This window comes from Callospermophilus lateralis, chromosome 2 (genome assembly GCF_048772815.1).
Source record: "Callospermophilus lateralis isolate mCalLat2 chromosome 2, mCalLat2.hap1, whole genome shotgun sequence".
Classification (NCBI taxonomy): domain Eukaryota; kingdom Metazoa; phylum Chordata; class Mammalia; order Rodentia; family Sciuridae; genus Callospermophilus; species Callospermophilus lateralis.
Window position 1 is genome coordinate 7,586,346 of NC_135306.1, and position 18,999 is coordinate 7,605,344.

General features: G+C 53.9%; 1 protein-coding gene across 1 annotated transcript in view; it reads right to left on the reverse strand.

Moving 5' to 3' along the window:
• Positions 1-979: 979 nt before the first annotated feature.
• The window catches only part of Stxbp1 (syntaxin binding protein 1), a 67,213-nt gene continuing 49,193 nt past the window's right edge, over positions 980-18,999 (reverse strand). Inside the window, exons 12-19 of the mRNA XM_076845430.1 lie at positions 18,220-18,285; positions 17,459-17,539; positions 14,930-15,068; positions 14,229-14,338; positions 13,633-13,734; positions 11,760-11,845; positions 10,092-10,246; positions 980-2,795 (exon numbers count right to left, since the gene is read on the reverse strand). Coding sequence (XP_076701545.1) covers positions 2,713-2,795; positions 10,092-10,246; positions 11,760-11,845; positions 13,633-13,734; positions 14,229-14,338; positions 14,930-15,068; positions 17,459-17,539; positions 18,220-18,285 — 822 coding nt within the window. The 3' untranslated portion in view covers positions 980-2,712. The remainder of the gene's footprint in view (positions 2,796-10,091; positions 10,247-11,759; positions 11,846-13,632; positions 13,735-14,228; positions 14,339-14,929; positions 15,069-17,458; positions 17,540-18,219; positions 18,286-18,999) is intronic.

Here is an 18,999-nt window from a genome sequence, read left to right on the forward strand (position 1 = left end):
CCTCGAGTTGTTAAATTTCTCCATGTTATGAAGGTGCCTTTGTCCATTTTCTGTTCTTATGATGAAATACCCGAGGCTGGGTAATATACGAAGAAAATGGGTTTATTTAGCTACTATTTTAGAGACTCAAGGGCATGGCCTGGGATCAGCTCTGGTCAGGACCTCATGGCTAAGAGCATCATGGTGGAACACTTGAGTGAGTGATCGCATGGCAAGACGGGAAGCCAAAGTCCTAGGAGGGGAATAAGAACCCCACTAATTCCTTCCCAGGGCAGCACCCTTTCACCGCCTAGTTATTTCTCACTAGCCCCCAGCCCCCACCCCGCTCCGGCCTCCCAGCACCGATACACTGAGGACCAAGGTCCCAACACACGAACCCTTGGCACAAGCTCAAACTCTACCCAAACCACAGCAGAACAGCATTTCAGAGGCCCCAAGGACAAAAAAGTGGAAAAAAAGCTCGTTCAAAAAGCTCCATTGCCCTGTGCCCGGCATTCCAGCAGATTCCCTGTGTGACCCTGACTCTGATTTCAGGGTCTAGTTACAAGTCTCCCTGGGGGGATCCCAAGCAAGTTTTAAGACCTGCTGGACTTGCACCAGATTCCAACCTGGAAGCAGGTCATCACACACATGGGCTAGGAGTGGGGGACAGTGACCCGGGTGAAGGGATGCCCTGAATACAGGGGCACCATGCTGGAGTGGCATCTGATCCCTGCAGTGTCTGAGCAGAGGCCTCTGCAGAGGGTGGGACAGCGAAGGACTGCCTCATTTCTAGGCAGTGCCGAGGCAAGCTCCGTGGATTGTCCCAGAACCTGAGACGGTACAGACCTAATGCAGGCAGCAGTGACCTGGATCTGGAAGGCTTCGAGCCACAACATGGGGTGGCGGCCTCCTCTGCATGACCATCGTGCAGCCTTTCTCCTTCTACTCCCCAAAGTAAAAGCAGCCCGGGGCCCTGGACAGCAGCAGTGGGCGCTGATTCTTTATTTATTAGACTCAAGTGCTTCAGTACAGAACGGTATGGAGGATACATGTTTGTGCTTCAATACTTTCAAACACTGAGATTCTGATAATTTCAAGGTAAACAAGTTTCAAGACAGACTAGCTTTTTTTTTTAAAATATCCTTTTGATAAATTATTTTTTATATAAATAACAGAGAAAGGAAAACCAACATGTTTGACAAACAAGGTCCTAAAGCGTGAGCGTTGCTTGGTTGTGGGGAGGGGACAAAACAAGCGGGGACCATAAGAAACCAACCAGCGCAGGTCCTAGGGTTCTGTCCTAAGGAGGCAGGATCTCAAGGGGAGAAGGCGACAGGAGACCTGGGAGCTAAGTAGAGTGCACAGGAGATTCCAGAGCCAGCAGGAGAGGACACCACAGTGACAGTGCGTCCAGGACTGTTCTCCAAGGAAGGCGGGCGGGCGGGCGGGGCAAGCGCACATCACGTTTGCAAGGACATCACGAGACACAGTAATATACACACAGTCTGCGGGAGGCAAGGGCGGCAAGGGCCGGGGCAGGGGACATTTTTTGTGACTTCCACTGTCATTATATTTCACGACAACAGCAGCAGAACGACGTGTGCTCGCTCCTGAGACGGGAGCTGCCGAGACCTGGGGACGGGCGCACCTCCAGCACCTGCTCTTCCCCTCTGCTTCACAGCGATACGATTGCACAGGAGAAAGACGATGGGCCTCTCACAACCATGATGACATATGACTGCACACCACGCAAAATAAAGTACCACAAAGTATCTTAAACTGAGGACAACCTGACAAGGCTGCGTGTGGAGTGGGGACAGCGTCAGCATCAGCCAGACGGGCCCTTCTCCACGGCTGTCAGGAACCACCTGTTCCAGTCCAGTCCTGACCTTGAACTCAACCCAGGCTGACCCTTCTGGGGAACAGGAGCTGTGAGGGGTGATGCCCCAGGCAAGGGACCTGGTCAGTGGGTCAACCCTAACTGCTTCTCCGTCTGGGGAGGAGTCTGCTTTTCATTGTCTTGTGCATAGTGACCTAGGCTGGGAAGGACCTTTCTCAGGGTCACACAGTGTGGCCACAGGCCTGGGGAAGCAGGGCCACACTGTGGAAGACACCAGGGGACACCCAGCCTGGCCTCATGGACACTCCCAGCCCCACCCACAGCTGCATCTCTGGGGCACAAGCTGGGAGGGAAAGCAAAGAGCCGGTTCCATCTCAGCCTTGTGAGGTGTCTTTCCCCTGATAGTCACTTCCCAGCTTATCTGGATGTGAGCAGACACCGAGGAGTAGGAACAGGAGAGGAGGTAACAGATTAATCCTCAGTGTGAAATATCTAAAGGACACAGACAGCTCTGCGATTCCCAGCAAGAACAGGAAAAACCCAATACACATTTTTAAAAGACCCAGACTTCTACCTTTCCGAACTCGAGCAGTTTGCACGCAACAAAGGTGGCTATGTACAAGGTCACAGGATCATAAATGAGGGGGAGGAGTCCATTCATTCTCAAGAATTCCAAAATTTCTGCAGCTTGCACAGGAACTTCTTGTAGGATACATATATATCTTTTTAAAAAACACAATGCATTATTCTCGGTTCACACTGGAGGAGGGCATCATTAAACACAGCGCGGGCCGGCCAGGGCGTGCAGGGCGGGGAGGCAGCAGAGAAACCGGCCTGCGCTAGGGGCTCAGAGCAGTGGGAGGGCGCGGCTTGGAGGGGCGGCTTATTGTTTAACTGCTTATTTCTTCTTCTGTTTTATTCAGTTTCTTCAGCGTGTCCAGCAGTTTCTGTGGGGTGAGAATGTGCGTGGATCCTGGGGAGGCAGAGAAGACAGTGAGCTCACCTGCTCTAGCTCCCCATCCTCCTCTCCTGCCCTTCTCCACACCCAGATCTGCACCCATCCGCCTCCCCCACCCTGGTCTGGGTCCATGGAAGCCTGGAGGGGGCTGGGGCTGGAAGTCTAGGCCCCTGTCACAGGAGGCCAGGGAGACAGCGAGGGCTGTGGCGAAACAAAATGCATCCTCTGGCTCAGCAGGTCCCAGGCTGTAGCAGGGAACCCACCTCTCCTCAGAGCCAGCACCAACTGTCAGGTGACAGGGTGGCGGCATTTCTCAATCTCAAGGTGAGGCCAGGGAGAGAAACTCCAAATGACGTGGCCACGGGAAAAAGTTGAGAATGGGCTGGGGTTGGCAGGGGTCTGTGTGTGCCTGGTCGCAAGGACATGGGTGGGGTGCACTGACCTTGGAGCCAGCTGATTGGCGCTGCCTGCCGGGGGTGGGACCTCAGGTGTGAGGGAAAGGGCGGGGACCTGAGGCCTTACCTTGCAGAGACCGCACATTGTAAGAGATTAGAAATGCTTGCAAAAGTTTAAGCTAATGGAATTAGATATATTTCTAGTGCAAAAGTAAAAATAAATAAATAAATAAATAATTAAATAAATAAAAAATGAAGCCCTTTTTCATAAGGAGAGAAAGAGATCTAATAAGTGCAGTAAAAAATGATGCATGGATCGTGTGGTTTGGCCATGGACTTGGATCAAACAGAACAGAAGTGACTGGGTGACTTGTGAGCATGAGACCTGCCGCATGCAGCAGTGGACTTCAAAGAAAGATCCTGGTGGGAAAGAACTAAACAAAAGAGGTCCGTTCTTGAAAATGTGCCTCCCTGGAGACCTGGGCAAGGGAGGGCCTCACGGGAGAGGAGGAGCGGAAACACAGGAGCCAGATTTCCATTTCAAGGGCAGGCAAAAGAATGCAGTGGACTGGCTTCTGGCTGTGCCTCCACTAGGATGCCGCTCACCACTGCTGCTGGGCTGACCTGGAGCTGTGGGAGCTGGGGGCTTCCCTGGTGGGTCTAGAGCAGCAGGAAACTTGCAACACTCGCTCTGGTGTGAGAGAAATTTTCAACATCCTGCTCTCTGAGGTCCAGGCCCCAGGCCCCACTCGCTGCTCTGGGTGGGGAGCCTGTCCTCGGTTACTTCCCAGGGATGCAGAGCGCGATGCCCTGAGCACGCAGCCTGCCCTGGCCCCTGCGCTCTCTGGCTAACTGCTATCTATCTGCAGGCCTGAGGCTCCTCAAGCAGTGACACCCTGGGTGTTTCTACAGCACCCCTTCCCACATTCACTGTGGGGCGCTTAGGAATCTTCTACTAGTCCCAAAGGAGCTCAAAGGCAAAGAGGAGAACGGACAGAAATGTTTTGAGGCTTGTCTCCAATTCTGAAGCAGAAACAGTTGCCAGAACGAGGGCCTCCAGATCCCAGCTCCCCGCGTCCGGCCGGCGTGTCTGGATATGAAAGCCGGACTGGATGCAGCATGGGAGGCGCTAGGGTTTTCTGCGTGCACCTGCGAGAGAACACTGTCCCCAATGCCCCACTCCCCAGCCACCTAAAAGGGTTCCAGGAAACAAGAAGGCAGACTCAATTTCAAGGAGAAATCCAAAGGGGTTCCTTTGATCAGATGCCGATCCGAAAGTGCTCCCCTCTGATTTACATGCAGATTCAGGATTGAGCAGGGACTCCCGCTGTAGAATTTCCTGACATTATCTGATCACTGAGCATTCCCAGTCTTGACTGAAGAACAACTCTAGGACTTAGCCTTGGGGACCGCCCATGAGGCCACTAAGGCCCTAGCAACAGGCCCATTCCTGGGCCTTCACTTACTGGTCTCTTTAAAGGGACCAGGCTGGTTGGCATTAATCCAAATCACCTGGAAGCCAAAGCCTGACGCGCAGGGCTCTGTATGGTTCTAACAATGTCCACCATGAATGCTACCAACAACCGGGGTCCCTAAGTCACATGTTCAAATATTCTCAATTTGAATCCATTGGTGGCTGACCACATAGCTCTCCAGAAGACAGTAGCAGGTGGGTTCACTGCTCTGAGGGTCCCTGCTGTTCCATGTCACAGGATGACTGTGAAACATGAGCAGTGGTTTCCTAAGCCCAGCAGAGACCTAATCAAATGCTATCCCCACATTCCAAAGCCATGGGCCAGACACGGCGAGCTGTGACGGGAGAAGGTCTCTCTCTCTACACTGATGGGGTCTGACACCAAGAGTTCTCAGACTAGCTGGTCTGGCTGTCCCTGCATCGGCCTGGAATAGATCTACTGACTAGGAATATCCAGGAAGGCGCCTGAGGATGGGCACATTTAAGGGCAAGCAGGTGAGCTGAGGTTCCAGGGCTGGGGCGGTGACCAGCCCACACTTTCAAACATATGTGGCAAGAAGAAGGTCTGAAGGTGGGCTGGTAGCATGGCAGGGCCTCTGGTCTTTTGATTCTGGGCGCCCTGGGGCTCCTGGGAGGGGAGGGGACATGCGAGTGATGCTCAACAGCAGCTGGGCTCTGAACCAGGTCCAGACCTGAGCCCTGCTGTCACCTGCCCCCAACCTAGAGAAACAAAGGATTCAACATAAAACCACAAGCAGTACGTGCAAGCCAAGAGGTCCAGCCCAGCCCAGGAGCTCTCCCATTTGCTTTCACAGCCTCCTGCACGTCCCCTCAGGAGTGGTATTTTAGCTTAAATTAACTAAAGAGATGGAACCTAATCAAAAGATGTCATTTGTGGACAGCTTAGAGGCGTGACTGGGCGACTGCGAGGAGACTCGGTGGACCTGCACTTCTGCCGTCCACACTGGCTCCCTGTGATTCAGACCTGGGGAAGGTGCTTCAGTGACAAAAGAGAGGACAGAGTGAGGTACTGTCACCGTGCACAATGCCTGCTGGGGGCATCTCAGTGCTGGGCAGGCGGAAACTCATCCCTCTTAAAAGACAGACCAACACAAAGCTGGTATGGAGGAGCGAACTCAAGCTCACTGGAGACTGCGTTGTCTGCAGGACAGCAGGAGGGCAGGTCAGACTACCTGCTCCCTGACCTCTGACCTTGTTGGTACTAGGTTCTGTGTTTTGCTTTTTTTTTTTTTTTTTTGGCGGGAGCGGGGATTGGGGATTGAACCCAGTGGTGTCTTCTACTGAGCCGCCTCCCCAGCCCTTTGTATTTGTTTTTATTTTGAGTCAGTGTCTCACTGACTTGCTGAGGGTTTTGCTAAGTTGCCCAGGAACTTTCAATCCTGTCTTAGCCTCCTGAGTCACTGGGATTGAAGGTGAGCGCCACCATGCCTGGGGCCTCACCGCTCCTTAGCTGAGCTCTGTAAAACCCACACTGCCTGGCAAACTATTTCAAAAGCCAAGAATATATAACTAGAGTCTGTCTACACCCGCTCTGTGCTGACAGCAGCTGGCCCTCTCTGGGGTCGTGATGGAATGTCAAGGAAAGCTTCTGCAAAGGAAAGGCTGCTTCTTCAGGAGCTAGAGAGAGGTGTGGTGCGATTCTTTTAGGTCCTACAAATGTTCTGCTGTCAAACATTTGTGTGTCCTTCTGGAAGTCTTCAAATATATCTTGCAGCAAATGTCACACACCTGCTTGCCACCTGCACACAGGCCGGGTGCCTGATCTAACAATCATCAAGCTGCTTCTAGGGAATACTCTCTCTGCTCCCTCCCTCCCTCCCTCTCTTCCTTTCTAACAATTGCTTTTATCCCTACTTCCCCCCTGGGCCTTGCTGTCTAGAGGAAGGTGAGCCCAGGAAGGATGGGGGCCAAGGCCAGGGCTGTCATCAGCTCCCTGACCTGGCTACTAGCTGCTGCACTCAGCTTTTGGCTCCCTGGAGCATGCCAGCCTCTACCAAGGAGAGGGAAGAGCAGGAGATAAGTGGTGGCCTCTCTTCCTCCCTTCCAGATGGAGCTCCATTTTCTTTATGTAAGTGAGCATCTTCTGATGTCACCAAGCCAAGGTTCTGAAGGGCCATTCTCCTGACACTCAGGAGAAAGAGCACTGACTGAATTACCACCGCCAGAGCCCAAAGAAGCCTGGGGTGCTGCAGTTCATCCCCCTTGTGCTCATATACAGTGGCCTGGGAACGGGGGCGACCACCTCTGTCACACAGGTACTCGTGGAGGAGCAGAGCTGGAGTCCACTTCTGGCTCTCAGCTCAGGTCACTCTCCACTGCTTAGAGGACTCTGCCCCCTGACTCATGGGGCCACGACTTGGCTCAGGGCAAAGGGTGTTTTCAGAGCCCATGGTCAGTGGAGTATCAAAGTCAGGGACACGAAAGGTGGCCTAATCCTGAGCATCAACAAGGATGCAACACTAATGCTGGGACAGAGGGCTTGTGATCAGTCTGCCACTGCCACCTAAACGCATTCTCGGAGTTTCCTAACAGTGGAGGGTGGAAAGAGGAAGGAATGAGAACATTGTCAAAAATCTCTCTCTCTCTTCCTTTTTTGCAATACTTGATATTGAACCCAGGGGTCCTCTACCCATGAGCTACACTCCCATCCCTTTTTATTTTGAGACAGGATCTTGCTAAGTTCCTTGAACTGGCAGTCCTCCTGCCTCAGCCTCCCTAATCGCAGAGATTAGGCATGCGCCATCACACCCAGAATGATGGTGTTCTTTAAAGCCCCACAGAGTGTCAAGAGTGAATTTCTCCAAAAAAGCTCCAGACCTTACCAAGACACATCAGAGAAGAGAGGGTATAATTATTTGATTCTCCAAAGATCCACAGGGGAATTAAAATAAAAGCACTTTCTTAGCAAATGGCTATAAAGTTCCATTTCAGCAGAGGAATTTGAGACGGAAGTCCCTCCCACTGGGGACTGGCGTGCACCAAGCGCACGTGAAGCAGCTCATGACCAACCAATACTTAGCTCTCGTTCCTTGGGAAGTACCCATCCTACCTCTGGCACGTCCAGAGTCTATTCTAACGCTTCCGGCCAAGCCTTCCTCACCAGCAGGCGCCCCTGGGTCTCCTGGAGATCTGCCTGCTGGACACGGCCCCTGCCGCGGGTCTGCACTCTCACCCTCCCAAGCCAAGTCACCACCAGGATGCCTACATTCCCTGAGGGTGCCCACAGGGCCACTCCTGGCGGCAGGCTTGGCATGCCTCAAGTGCCCCTCTGCTTCCAGCTCCCTCTCTGAGGACCTTCCTGCAGTCACTGTCACTTTGATTTACACCCAGTGGCCTGCAGCTGCCCAGCTGGCAGCATGTCACCCAGGGCATGAGTGAGCTGACAGGTCGGAGCCCCAAGGGCTTCAGGGCAGGGCGCGAGGCACACTGAACACATTTTCAATCGGCGTTAAGAACTGCAAGCATTTTCTTGTTAAAAGAAAATCAAAGAAATAAGAAACTAAAAAGGGGGGGAAAAAAAACAACCAAAGAAAAAGAGTGACGGAATAATCAAAGAAAACCCTTCAGAGTGGAAGAGTTTCTTTCTGTAATAAGCTGCTTTTACTTTGTTTCTTTGGCTCTCACTCCATTGTTGGAGCCTGATCCTCAAAAGATACCCTAGAGGACTCCCTGAAGTCGGGGTGTCTCAGGTCCATGAGAAATTTGGTGGGAGTAAGAATGTGAGTAGAACCTGCGGGAGAACAGAGGCCAGCTGACTGCTTGAACAAGGTACGTCACAGGAGCATGCCAACTTAGGCCTACACTGTACGCAGCCAATGAGGCGTGAGGAAGCAAGATGCACAGCTTGCGCACACGTGCATGCACACGCGCACACAGAGGCAAAGTGGCTGGCGTGCAGGAAGCAGCTGAGGCCACACAGCGGACATAGGCTGTCTGCACAAGGCCTCCATGAACCTGCATGGGTGACATCCTAGCCCCAGGCTCCCCCTCCCCTCAGGGAAACTCAAAGCTGGTGCAAAGGGGAAGGGGAAGATCACACCCAAAGCCCAGCCGTGACAGCGTCTGTCCAGAAAAGCTGTGTTTGAGCTCGGGATTACCCAACACATTCATGCAACACAGGCAAGCAGGGGACAGAGAGCCGATCAGGGGCCTGCACCACAAAAAAAGAAATAATTACAGGGAGGCCTGGTGGCCAGACAGGGAAGCCCAGGGAGCTGGGAGGGTCGTGGTAGTGAGAAGGTGGTGAACCCCGTCTGGTCCATCTTGAGGAACCCGGGAGCAGTCATACGGACTGGTTTATGGAGACTGCTCTCTTGGATGGCTTTGGGGGCACTGTGACCCGGCTGTTCCACATTGGAGAAATAAAACTGATACCTGTTACTGAGATACTAACTGAGCCTGGGGTTATGACCAGTAGTGGGCACCTATGGGCAGAAGTCAGAGAGGCCTTCCCTCTGGGGCAGTTCAGGGTCTCCCCTGCTGCAGGTCACGTGTAAGTGGCCGCGAGGCAGTCCTCACCCCGGAGAGCCTAAGTCCCCACTGGGAGCACAGCACACCCCTTCCTAAGGGTCCAGGTCTCTGACTTCAGGCCTTGCTCAGCATGGGTGTGTTCCCGCTGAGGATGGGGCTTGGCCAGGCCTGTGCATGTGGTTGCCTCTTGCCAATCAGTGGCAAGAGGGACACCTGGGCAGGGGCAAGTCCATTGAGTTAAGGGCAAGAAGGGACACAAGGAGGGTGACTGGAGAAAGCAAGATTTCTCCCAGCTCACGTTTCCCCCACCAGCCCTAGAAACTGCAGCGGCTCCTGGAGGGGAAGGAGGAGGCCGCTGGAGCCGCTGCTTCCTCTCCTAGAAACCAGCATGAGATCCTGGAAAGGCTGCGGCAGCGAGAACCAGGGAGGAGCCAGACAGAGGAGCCCTCAACAGAACCCAGAGATCAGGACGGGGTTCCAGGTGGTATCTCCCCACAACGTCCATCATTCCCCACTGAAGGAGGGGAGGAAGGCGGTAATTCCCACCTCCTCCGCAGCGTCCAGGCCAAGAGGCCTGATGCTAGGACACTGCCACTCCCACCTCGGGCCCAGCTGGAGGCTGTAAGTGTGGGTGCTGAGCCCTGTGTGGCTGCATAGCAGATGGAGGCTTGGAGAGGGCACGACACTTGCTGCAGGTGACCCCGCTTGGCAGTGGCAGAGCGCATTTGGGCCTAGGTCTGCTGGATTCTCTGGTCAGGCACTTTCCACCTCACCACGCAGATGTGAGGAAGGGACAGTTAGCCCCTCAATTTCTGCCACCCACAAACGGTTACCTAGGACTACGTCTTGCTGGGGCAGTGCGGAACCTAAGACAGGGTGCAACACCAAAGCATGGGATGGGTCACAGTGCGATGAGGCAGCTGCTTGCTCCGGAGCCCATGCGCTACTCACCTATCAGCACTTCCCACTTGCCGTTGGCCTGGGTCACCTCGTAAGCACAGCGCATCTCGTTCAGGCTCACGCCCCCCAGGATGAAAATGATAAGGCGGGGCCCGCTGCGGTACTCCCCTGGGGCCTTGTTCTTGTGCCAGTGCCCATAGCGGGCGCTGAGGGAGAGGAGAGGAGAGGGGCGAGGTGAGTGTCTGTGCTCACAGTCCCCGTGCTGCAGACCCAGCGCTCGCGCTCACGTTCACGTTCACACCAGTGCCGGTGCCGCTCCCAGCACAGAGCAGCCATCTGAGAATTGTCGCTTTCTGGGCTGCAGCGCAATCTCTGAGCCATCGGCTGCACAAAGATCATTACTAGCATCTCTGTGGTGACACTGTCACTCTCAGACATGTGCGCAGTCGAGGTTCAGCTCAGCTCAAGTTCAGCAGCTTCACAGGTACAACGTCTGCTCCAGATCGAGTGTGTCTGGGACACTGAGGGCACCGAGCAGCAATGACAGTATCTGAGGTCTGTCTCCACACTGTCCCACGGATCTCCTGGGAAACACATTCTGCCCAGGGCTCATGAGGATTGGTTCTCCCGGAAAGAGGCCGTCCGTGCCCATCTCGGGGCCACAGTTTAACAGGGTGGGTGGGGGAGAGCAGCAGGTCTGAATGGTGAAGTGACAGAGCTCAGTGTCATGGGGTCAGGTACTGGGAGGCCCAGAGCCTGTCTAGGCTGCATGGGGGAGGGGGAGCCAGAGCCTGGCAGCCCTTTGACAGGCCTGTCCCTGCACAGGGACCTGGGAAGCAGGTGGAAGTGGCAGCTGCTAGGACAAGAAAACAGGAAAAGTGAAAGGAAGGGCAGAGCCTGCTCGGACATAGCCAGGCTCGGGAGGCACTGCAGGCCCTGCCCAGGCAGGAAGGCCCAGGGGCTCTGTTCGGGCCAACCTAAAACTCTCCGCTTCCTTCCCTGGCAATCTGACACCCCACGGCTCCCGAGCAGCCTGGCCCCAGCACTGCTTGCCATCAGAGGGGGTGCCAATGCCACAGATGCCACCCAGGTCCTGGGAAGGGGTTAAAATGAAGACAGAGGAGAGGCGGGAGAGAAGACAGCAGGACTAGCATGAGAGGACAGAGGGACTAAGAGCATCTGCCCTGGCAACCCGCAGTCCCCAGCGTCAGATGCCCTTTCTGGAGCCACTAACAGTGCTGTCTCCAGCTCGTGTGCTCGGCCCAGACTGTTCTCAGGAGCCTCTGCGTGTACACCCCACATTCTGTGGAACATCGACAGTAGGTGGGCTGTTTCCACACCGGGGCTGTCAGGGGCAGGGCTGCCATGAACCTGGTCTACTGACTTTAAACAGGGAGGTTAGGGAAGGCCAGGGAGGCAACTCTTGATGGCCGACCTGAAGAAGACAAGAGCCAACTTGTGGAGACAGATAATTTCAGGCAAAGAGAAAAGCATGGGCAAAGGTCCTGAGGCAGAAACAGGCCCAGCTGGTTCAGAGACGAGCAAGGAGGCTGCATGGCCATGTGGAGTGGGCAAGGAGCAGTGGAGGACGAGCCTGTGAGGAGCGGGAAGCCAGGGGGAGCCAGGCTGTGGTGAGGGCACAGAGGAGGGAGGGCCCTCATGGGTCCTACCATCTCACTGCGACCAGGCGTCTCCCTCGCCTTTCCCGTGTCCACGCACCTGACAGCGGTGGTGCTGAAGGAGGCAGAGGAGCGGGTGGAGATGTACGGGTAGTGCTTGGTGTCAAGTTTGTCCTCGATTGTGTCCTGGGGAGAAGAAAGGCAGAGGTCAGGCCTTCCCTGTGCTTGCCAGGGCTGAGGGAACCACCGCCGGCTGAGGAGTGAGCGGCAGAGCCACAGCCCCCCTCCCCCTGCTGCAGTCCCCAGAGCCACAAAGGGCTCCTCTGGGCACTGGCTCCACAGCCAGCTGTGACGCCGACATAGCTGCAGCCCTTCTCTTTAAGTGTGAAAAACAAAAAGCATTCCTTTTTCTTATTTCTTTCTAGTTTATTCCCTTTTACAATCTGCTGGAAGCTACATACAGGCCTGGTGTCCACTAAATCCCTGGTACTGGCCACCAGCCTGGCGGGGCTGGACCTACAGGGCCTCTCCTCTTCTCAGCACTGACTGTCTGGTAGGTGCCCAGGAATCCACACTCCTCCTACCGCCACCTCGTGTCTCCCGAGGGGACCAGGGAGGAGGGAAGAAAGGGGCGCAAAGGCGGGAGAGACAGGCGGGTTGATCTGCTCCCAGGAGGAGGAGGTAATTGCTTCTTAATGTTTCTTGTCCACCCAGCCTTTTGTTTGAGGGTTTTAAAAATAGGACCCTGACTCACTCTATTTAAATACACTCATTTTCTCCGTGTTTTATTGGTGTGTTCTAGCTGCACACGATGGCGGCCCCGTTGCTATGGTGCCTGCAGATGACCTCTAACGCATCCTTCAGCAGGAACCTGGCTGCAGGGAGATGGGCCAAGGGATCCTGGCGAGTCCCTTGCTCTCTGGGCCCTGGTTTACCTGCCTGTCGAGGACGGAAGTCATGCGTCTCATCCCAGCCTGGAAGACCCAGTGCGGGGCCAGCGCAGGCTTTCCTCCTGCCCGACTGAGAGGAGGGAGTGACGCCGCCCCACGGCCCTAGCTCGCAGCCCAGCACGAGGCTCCGTGCAGAGGACGGGGCAGTCCAGGTGATAGGGTCATGGTATAAGATGACCCCAAACTCCGAGCAGCACGTGCCTGTAAGCAGCAGCCCGCACATAAACCGTAGTAGGATCACAGGCCTTGGGGTGGTGCTGGGTGGCCAGACGGGAGGGACGGGATTTGGACACTGTGAGACCGCATGGAGTTTTAAAGGACAGCAGGACTCAGGTTGTAGACAGGAAGGGTCAGAGTAATCCAGGCGAGGCAGTGAGAACAGAGGGCCCAGGAAGAGAGCATCAGGACAAGAGGCAGGCAGGCCCTTCCCCACTGAGGCACGAGATGTGGCACAGCACGTCCTCACTAGAGCGTGTGCACGGCCCTCATCTGACCTGTGAGATGCTATGATGGGTCTACTTGCTTTGTTTTTGTTTGTTTGGTTTTTGGTGCTGGTGATTAACCCAGGGGTGCTTTACTAGAGCCATGTCCCTAGTTCTTTTTATTTTGGGACAGGATCTTGCTAAGTTGCTTAAGGCCTCAGTAATTATTGAGGCTGACCTCAAACTTACAATCCTCTTGCCTCAGCCTTCCCAAGTAACTAGTATAACAGGTTGGGCCTGGCTGCTTCGGACACACACCACCAAGGGGCCTCCAGAGCAAGGAGGCTTAGACCTCCAAGACAGGAACAGTAGGAGAGTGGCTCTTTGGGGTCTACATCTGGCAGTCTCCCAGTTCTTCATGATGCCTCAGAACAAAGAAGACCAGGGGGCTGATGGCTCTGGAGGCCTGGAGGTTCGTCCTCAAGGGAAAACCATGGGGTGTCACTGCACCTGAGAGCAGGGGATGCTGGAAGCACCTGGACCATCCATTGAAGAGCCCTAGCCCTGGATGTCCCTCCCCACATCCCTACCAGTCACTGACCTCCATGATGTCCTTAATAATGGGGGTCCACCGTGAGAGTTGGTAAGTCTGCTCACTGATGCGCTCCTTCCGCTCCGGCTTGCTCCTGCGGCGCAGCGTGGACTGAACCAAGCACATACAAGATGAGACTGAGGCAGGAGCCACTGGGCCTCGCTGACCTCCACTGGCCCTGGAACCTCTCCCAAGTTCCTCCTTTAGAGTAGCACTGACAAGGACTTATAAGGGCCAAGTTTCCCCCCAAATAGCCCAAGATGGATCCCTTTCAGGAACCTGGAACAAATTTGGTTCTTTGAAGTCATGAAAAATAGCAAATGTGGGTCAAATATATGTCATTAAAAAAAAAAAAATCCAGGTGGTTAAAAAGCCCACCTGCTCTCTATTAGAGGAAAAAACACCCGCTGTGTTTGACAGCTCTGCACTCCCGTCACCGGCACAGGTGGGACTCGTGAGTCACCTTCACTCTTTTGATATGTCCTTCCCCCACTCCCTGACTGCCTGTCCTGAGTGTGAGGTGCACCGGGGTCAGGAGGTGCTGCTGGTTGGCTCGTGCAAGAGCAGACACAACAGCCCCCCCCCACCTGCCAGCTGGCCCTTACATCCGTGACGATGGGCACACCCAGGTGGGCCATGTTGGTGATGATCTCACTGTCCTCTGGGGGGATCTGGGCGTGCTGGATCAGTTTGTTCAGGTTTTCCTCAGTGATGCCTGGGAACACAAGACACCTGGTCACCACACCCATCCTGCCCATCACTAGGCTCCAAAGCAGAGCCACCGGCTTCCGTCTCTGAGCAGAAAGGGATCTGCCCACCACATCAGTGAGACTCTAAGATGAGGGCAAAATAAGTGTCCCATCTCCCCTGGAGCTAGTAGTGGCAGCGGTGCCCTGTCCTAAGTGATGGCCTCAGCACTGTCCTGGCCGTTTGTCTCTCCCTCTCCTGGCTTTCATCACTACCCGCCCTTGTGCTGCATCCAAGTTGAACTGGACAGGCGTCTACACCCATCTGTTGCACAGTGGACACTTCTGGGCAACTATGACACGGGTACAAATCAGTTCTCTAAAATCAGAGACTGCAAATGGGATGCAGCTAACGAGAGCCTCGCCTCCCCGCTCCCCGTCCTCATCTACCTAGTACTCAGGGTCGCGGGAAACTCAGCCCCTGGGTGCCACTGGTTGGACTCCATCACATTCCCGGACACGAAGATCTTATTTTCCTTCCCCTTCCACGTCTTCTAAACCACTTCTCCACCTCGTGTCCCCTCTTCCAGCCTGTGCCCCTGTGCACCCATCCTGCCTACCATTCTTCAGAAAGATGTAGAGGAGGATGATGCGGATTTTGTCATAAGTGCTGACGTTCGCATCCAACAGAATGGGGACGATGGCTCTCATGGGGTCCTTGATCTTCTCCCCCTCAGCATCTGTGCCCATCGCCAGGTCCTATAGGAAACACACCATGCTGACCGTATTTCTGGTGACAGTTTGGATAGATGGCAGTTCACAGAAAGTTCACAGCCATGAACGCCGAGCTCTGTGGCATGGTTGGGCAGGTGGCACACAGGCTCCTCTCTAAGCGAGTAGCTGTTAGATGTAGTGTCATCAGCACCGTTTTCAACAGCCTCGGTGAGTGCACCAGAGAGCGCAGAGCTTCTCTTTCCAAAATTAGAAACCCTTGTGATTTGCCACCTGTGTAAAGGTAGGCTGTCCCCTGCAGGTGAGTGTCAGACCTCGTGCACATGAGGCATAAGCCCTGCTGAGGGGGACGGACTAAAGGAACATGCTCCCTGCCCAGGAGAGCTCAGCATCTGGAGATGACTGCATGGCTACATCTTCCCACTCTACTCCCCGGCACACAAGAATATGCTTTTTGAGTTTCAACTACTCTGAGGTTTTAACCTGGTTTTTATTTATTTATTTATTTGGTATGGGGATTGAACTCAGGGGCACTTGGCCACTGAGCCACATCCCCTGCCCTATTTTCTATTTTATTTAGAGACAGGGTCCCACTGAGTTGCTTAGCACCTCCATAAGTTGCTGAGGCTGGCTTTGGACTCATCATCCTCCTGCCTCAGCCTCCCAAACTGCTGGGATTATAGGTGTGTGCCACTGTGCCTGGCTTAACCTGTTTTTAATCTTCCTACCATTTTTTGCAAGAACATGGGGAGAAAGAGGGGCTCCCCAACCTGCAGATTCACACAGGAAGAGGAAGGAGGAAAGAAGGGCTGACAAAGAGCTACAGATGAAGCAGGGCACGGTGGATATGCCTATAATTGAGTGACTTGGGAGGCTGAGGCAGGAGGATCACCAGTTCAAAGTCAGCCTCAGCAATTTAGTGAGACACTAAGCAACTCAGTGACCCTGTCTCTATATAAAATACAAAAGAGGGCAGGGATGTGGCTCAGTGGTCAAGTGCCTCTGGTTTCAATCCTGGGTACCAAAAACCAAAAAAACCATTCAGATAAAAAGATCCATGAGCACAGTCTATTGCACCCCACACCTCAGGCGAACACTGACCAGAGAGCAGCACTTAGCTCCCAGACCGCACTGACAGCATCTGCTCTAGTCCTTAGAGACCAGCTTCCTTTGTAACTCTTAGGAGGCTGCTGGAAGGCTCCCTCCCTCCTCTCAAGATCCCCGGAGCCCATACAAATGATAATCTCAAATTCATAGTCTCGTTCTGGGTCTGAGGGAGGCAGGACACCCCTCACCTCAGTCCTACCACCAGTCTCAACAGACACCTGCTCAGCAGGATCCACCTCTAGTACCCTCCGTCAGCCCAGCAAAATGAAATAGTCCAACGATACTTTTGAATACATCTCAAAAAATTTAACCAAAAATTAATCCCAAACTGCACTTTAACTGACCTGGGTACAACCTCCTTTTTTGGATGGTCAAACTCTTTTGGAGAAGACATGTGTTTCCTGAGATCCCCTGAGAAACTGACGATGGATTTCAGGAGGGCTGCTTCCTCTTGTAAAACAGGACGGGGCTTACAAACTTGAGCTGAGCCTGTGACATCAGCCAGAGGATCTAAATCTAAGCTTCACCCCGAGAACCTGAGCTGGTATTTTTCTATATTGAGAGACTTTTGGCTGAGGCTTCAGATCTTTGAATGTTCCCTCTCTTCCCTTAGAAGTTGACACACAGGGGCTGGGGGTATAGCTCTGTGGTACAGTGAGCTTAGCATGCAGGGCCCCGGGTTCATTCCTAGCTCCACACGCAAAGCACTGTGGACACGCAATTTAGTAATGTCACACTTGAAAGATGGAGTGCCAGGTTTAGGGAGTCCTCTGTATAATTCTCTTAAAAAATGTGTCAGCACTGTGATATCCTTCATGCAATGAAGAAAATAAAGCAGAGAGAAACAAGACAAATAAACCAGTGACAGGGGCAGGACTCAAGTCCCAAAGTCCTGGCTTCCAGGCCTAAGTGTGATCTGCCAGGCTTTGGGGAGGTCCCGGCCAGCGGCTGCACTGCCCTCTCTTGGTCTCAAGGTCTCCAAAGCTGGTCCGGTCACAGAAGGAGGAAAACACATTCAGAACAAAATTCAGCAGCCCTGCTGACTTAAGGCTCGGAACTCCAGGTCTCTCTAGAGCCATCCAGGGCAAAGAGGCTCTGGAGAGAGCCAGGCATGCGAAATCCACACGCACGGCACCCCAGACCAGCACTCCTACCCGAGGTGGACAGCACAGCTCCAGAGCCGACGGCAGACCGCAGGCTCTCCCAGCTCTATTCCCTAGGATTCTGCAGGAGGTTCAAGGCCAATGTCAACACATCAGCTGGGTGAAGGGCACGCAAGTCTGCCATGCAGAGGGAAGGAGAGAGCCTACCTGCTCTACTCGGCAGAGTTTGTCCACAGTGCCTTGGTAGTGCTTCATGCAGTCCTCGGCAAGGTGCAGGTGGGTGGAGTACTAGGAGGAAGCAGGGAGATTGGTGACCGAGAATTAATCCCTGATGCACACTCTATCCCCCGAGCACGTAAGTGTCCCAAACACTGGGCTAGGTGCTAAGGAGCGTCCAGACTGACAAAGGAGATACCCTGTGCACAAGCAAGCACACAAACATCATGTGTAGAGTGTCACATGTCAGGAGAGAGGGTCGAGCCACATTCTAAGAAAGACAAAAAGTAGAAGGGAAACCCTCTGAGAGGGTAGTGGTGTGCAGAACCTTGACACCCCCGGAGGGAGCCCACCTCCCTCCTCCTTGAGTGCGGGCTGGGTTTAGTGACCAGCTCCCAGCAAACGGTGCAGGAAGTGGTGGCGTGTGATGCTCAAGGTCAGGGCCCGGAAGGCCTCCTCACATCCTCGGGTCCTCTCGGATCACTCGCTCTGGGGAGTGGATGGCTGTGTCACGAGGACAGCAGCACAAGGACAGGCTGGTGTGGTGAGGAGCCGAGGCCCCCCACCAACAGCAGGGGACAGGGAGAATGAAGGAGAGGAAGACACAGAGAAAGGAAAGGGACAGGAGGTGAACCCCAGCCTGCCTTCCTTCTTTCTTTCTTTTTCTAATGGAAACTGAAGAGGACTAGAAATCTGGATTTCGACGACTCAGGGAGAAGAGCGGGCTCTGAGAGGTCCTCGCAGCCACATACCTTGCTGAGTTCTTTCTGATATTGGGGCATCTTCTTCAGCATCTGGGACAGGTCCCGCATGGTGGTCTGTGAGGGAACAGAAAGCACACAGAGTCACTCCAGTGGCCCTGAGCTAAGTGGGCACGGGACAGGATAGCAACCACCCTAGACTACCCATGTACATGCTCAGTGACTCTCAAAGGGAATCTGTGGAACACAAGGTCAAGTGTGTTGGATACAAACGTCACGACCGTCTTACAGGTGGGCAGCTAACCCTCCAAGTCTGGTGGATATGTTGTGACTTTTTTTTCCTTTCCTTTTCCTGAGATGAGGTCCAAGTTGCCCAGGCTGGCCTCAAGCTTGTAATCCTCCTACTTCAGCTTTCCAAATAGCTGGGACCGCGATGTGTGCCACTGTGCCTGGCTTCTGCCAGGTGTCATGTTGTATTCTATGTCTGTTGGACTAGAAAGCTGAGAAGCCTGGTCTGGTGGTGCACACTTGTAACACTGATTATTTGGCAGGAATCGGCTGATGCAGGAGGACCAGCCTGGACCACTGAGGGTGAACCTGTCTTTAAAAGAAAAAGCTGACTTGGGAGGCTGAGGCAGGAAGACCATCAGTTCCAGGTCAGCCTGGGCAACTCAGCGAGACTCTGTTTCAACATAAAAAAATACAAAGGACTGGAAATGTGGCTCAGCGGTAGCGCACCTCCTGGTTCAACCCCAATTACTGACCGCCCACCATAAAGTCATTGAGAGTGTAATTCTTGCCAAGAAAAAATATTTTTTTCTTCCATATACT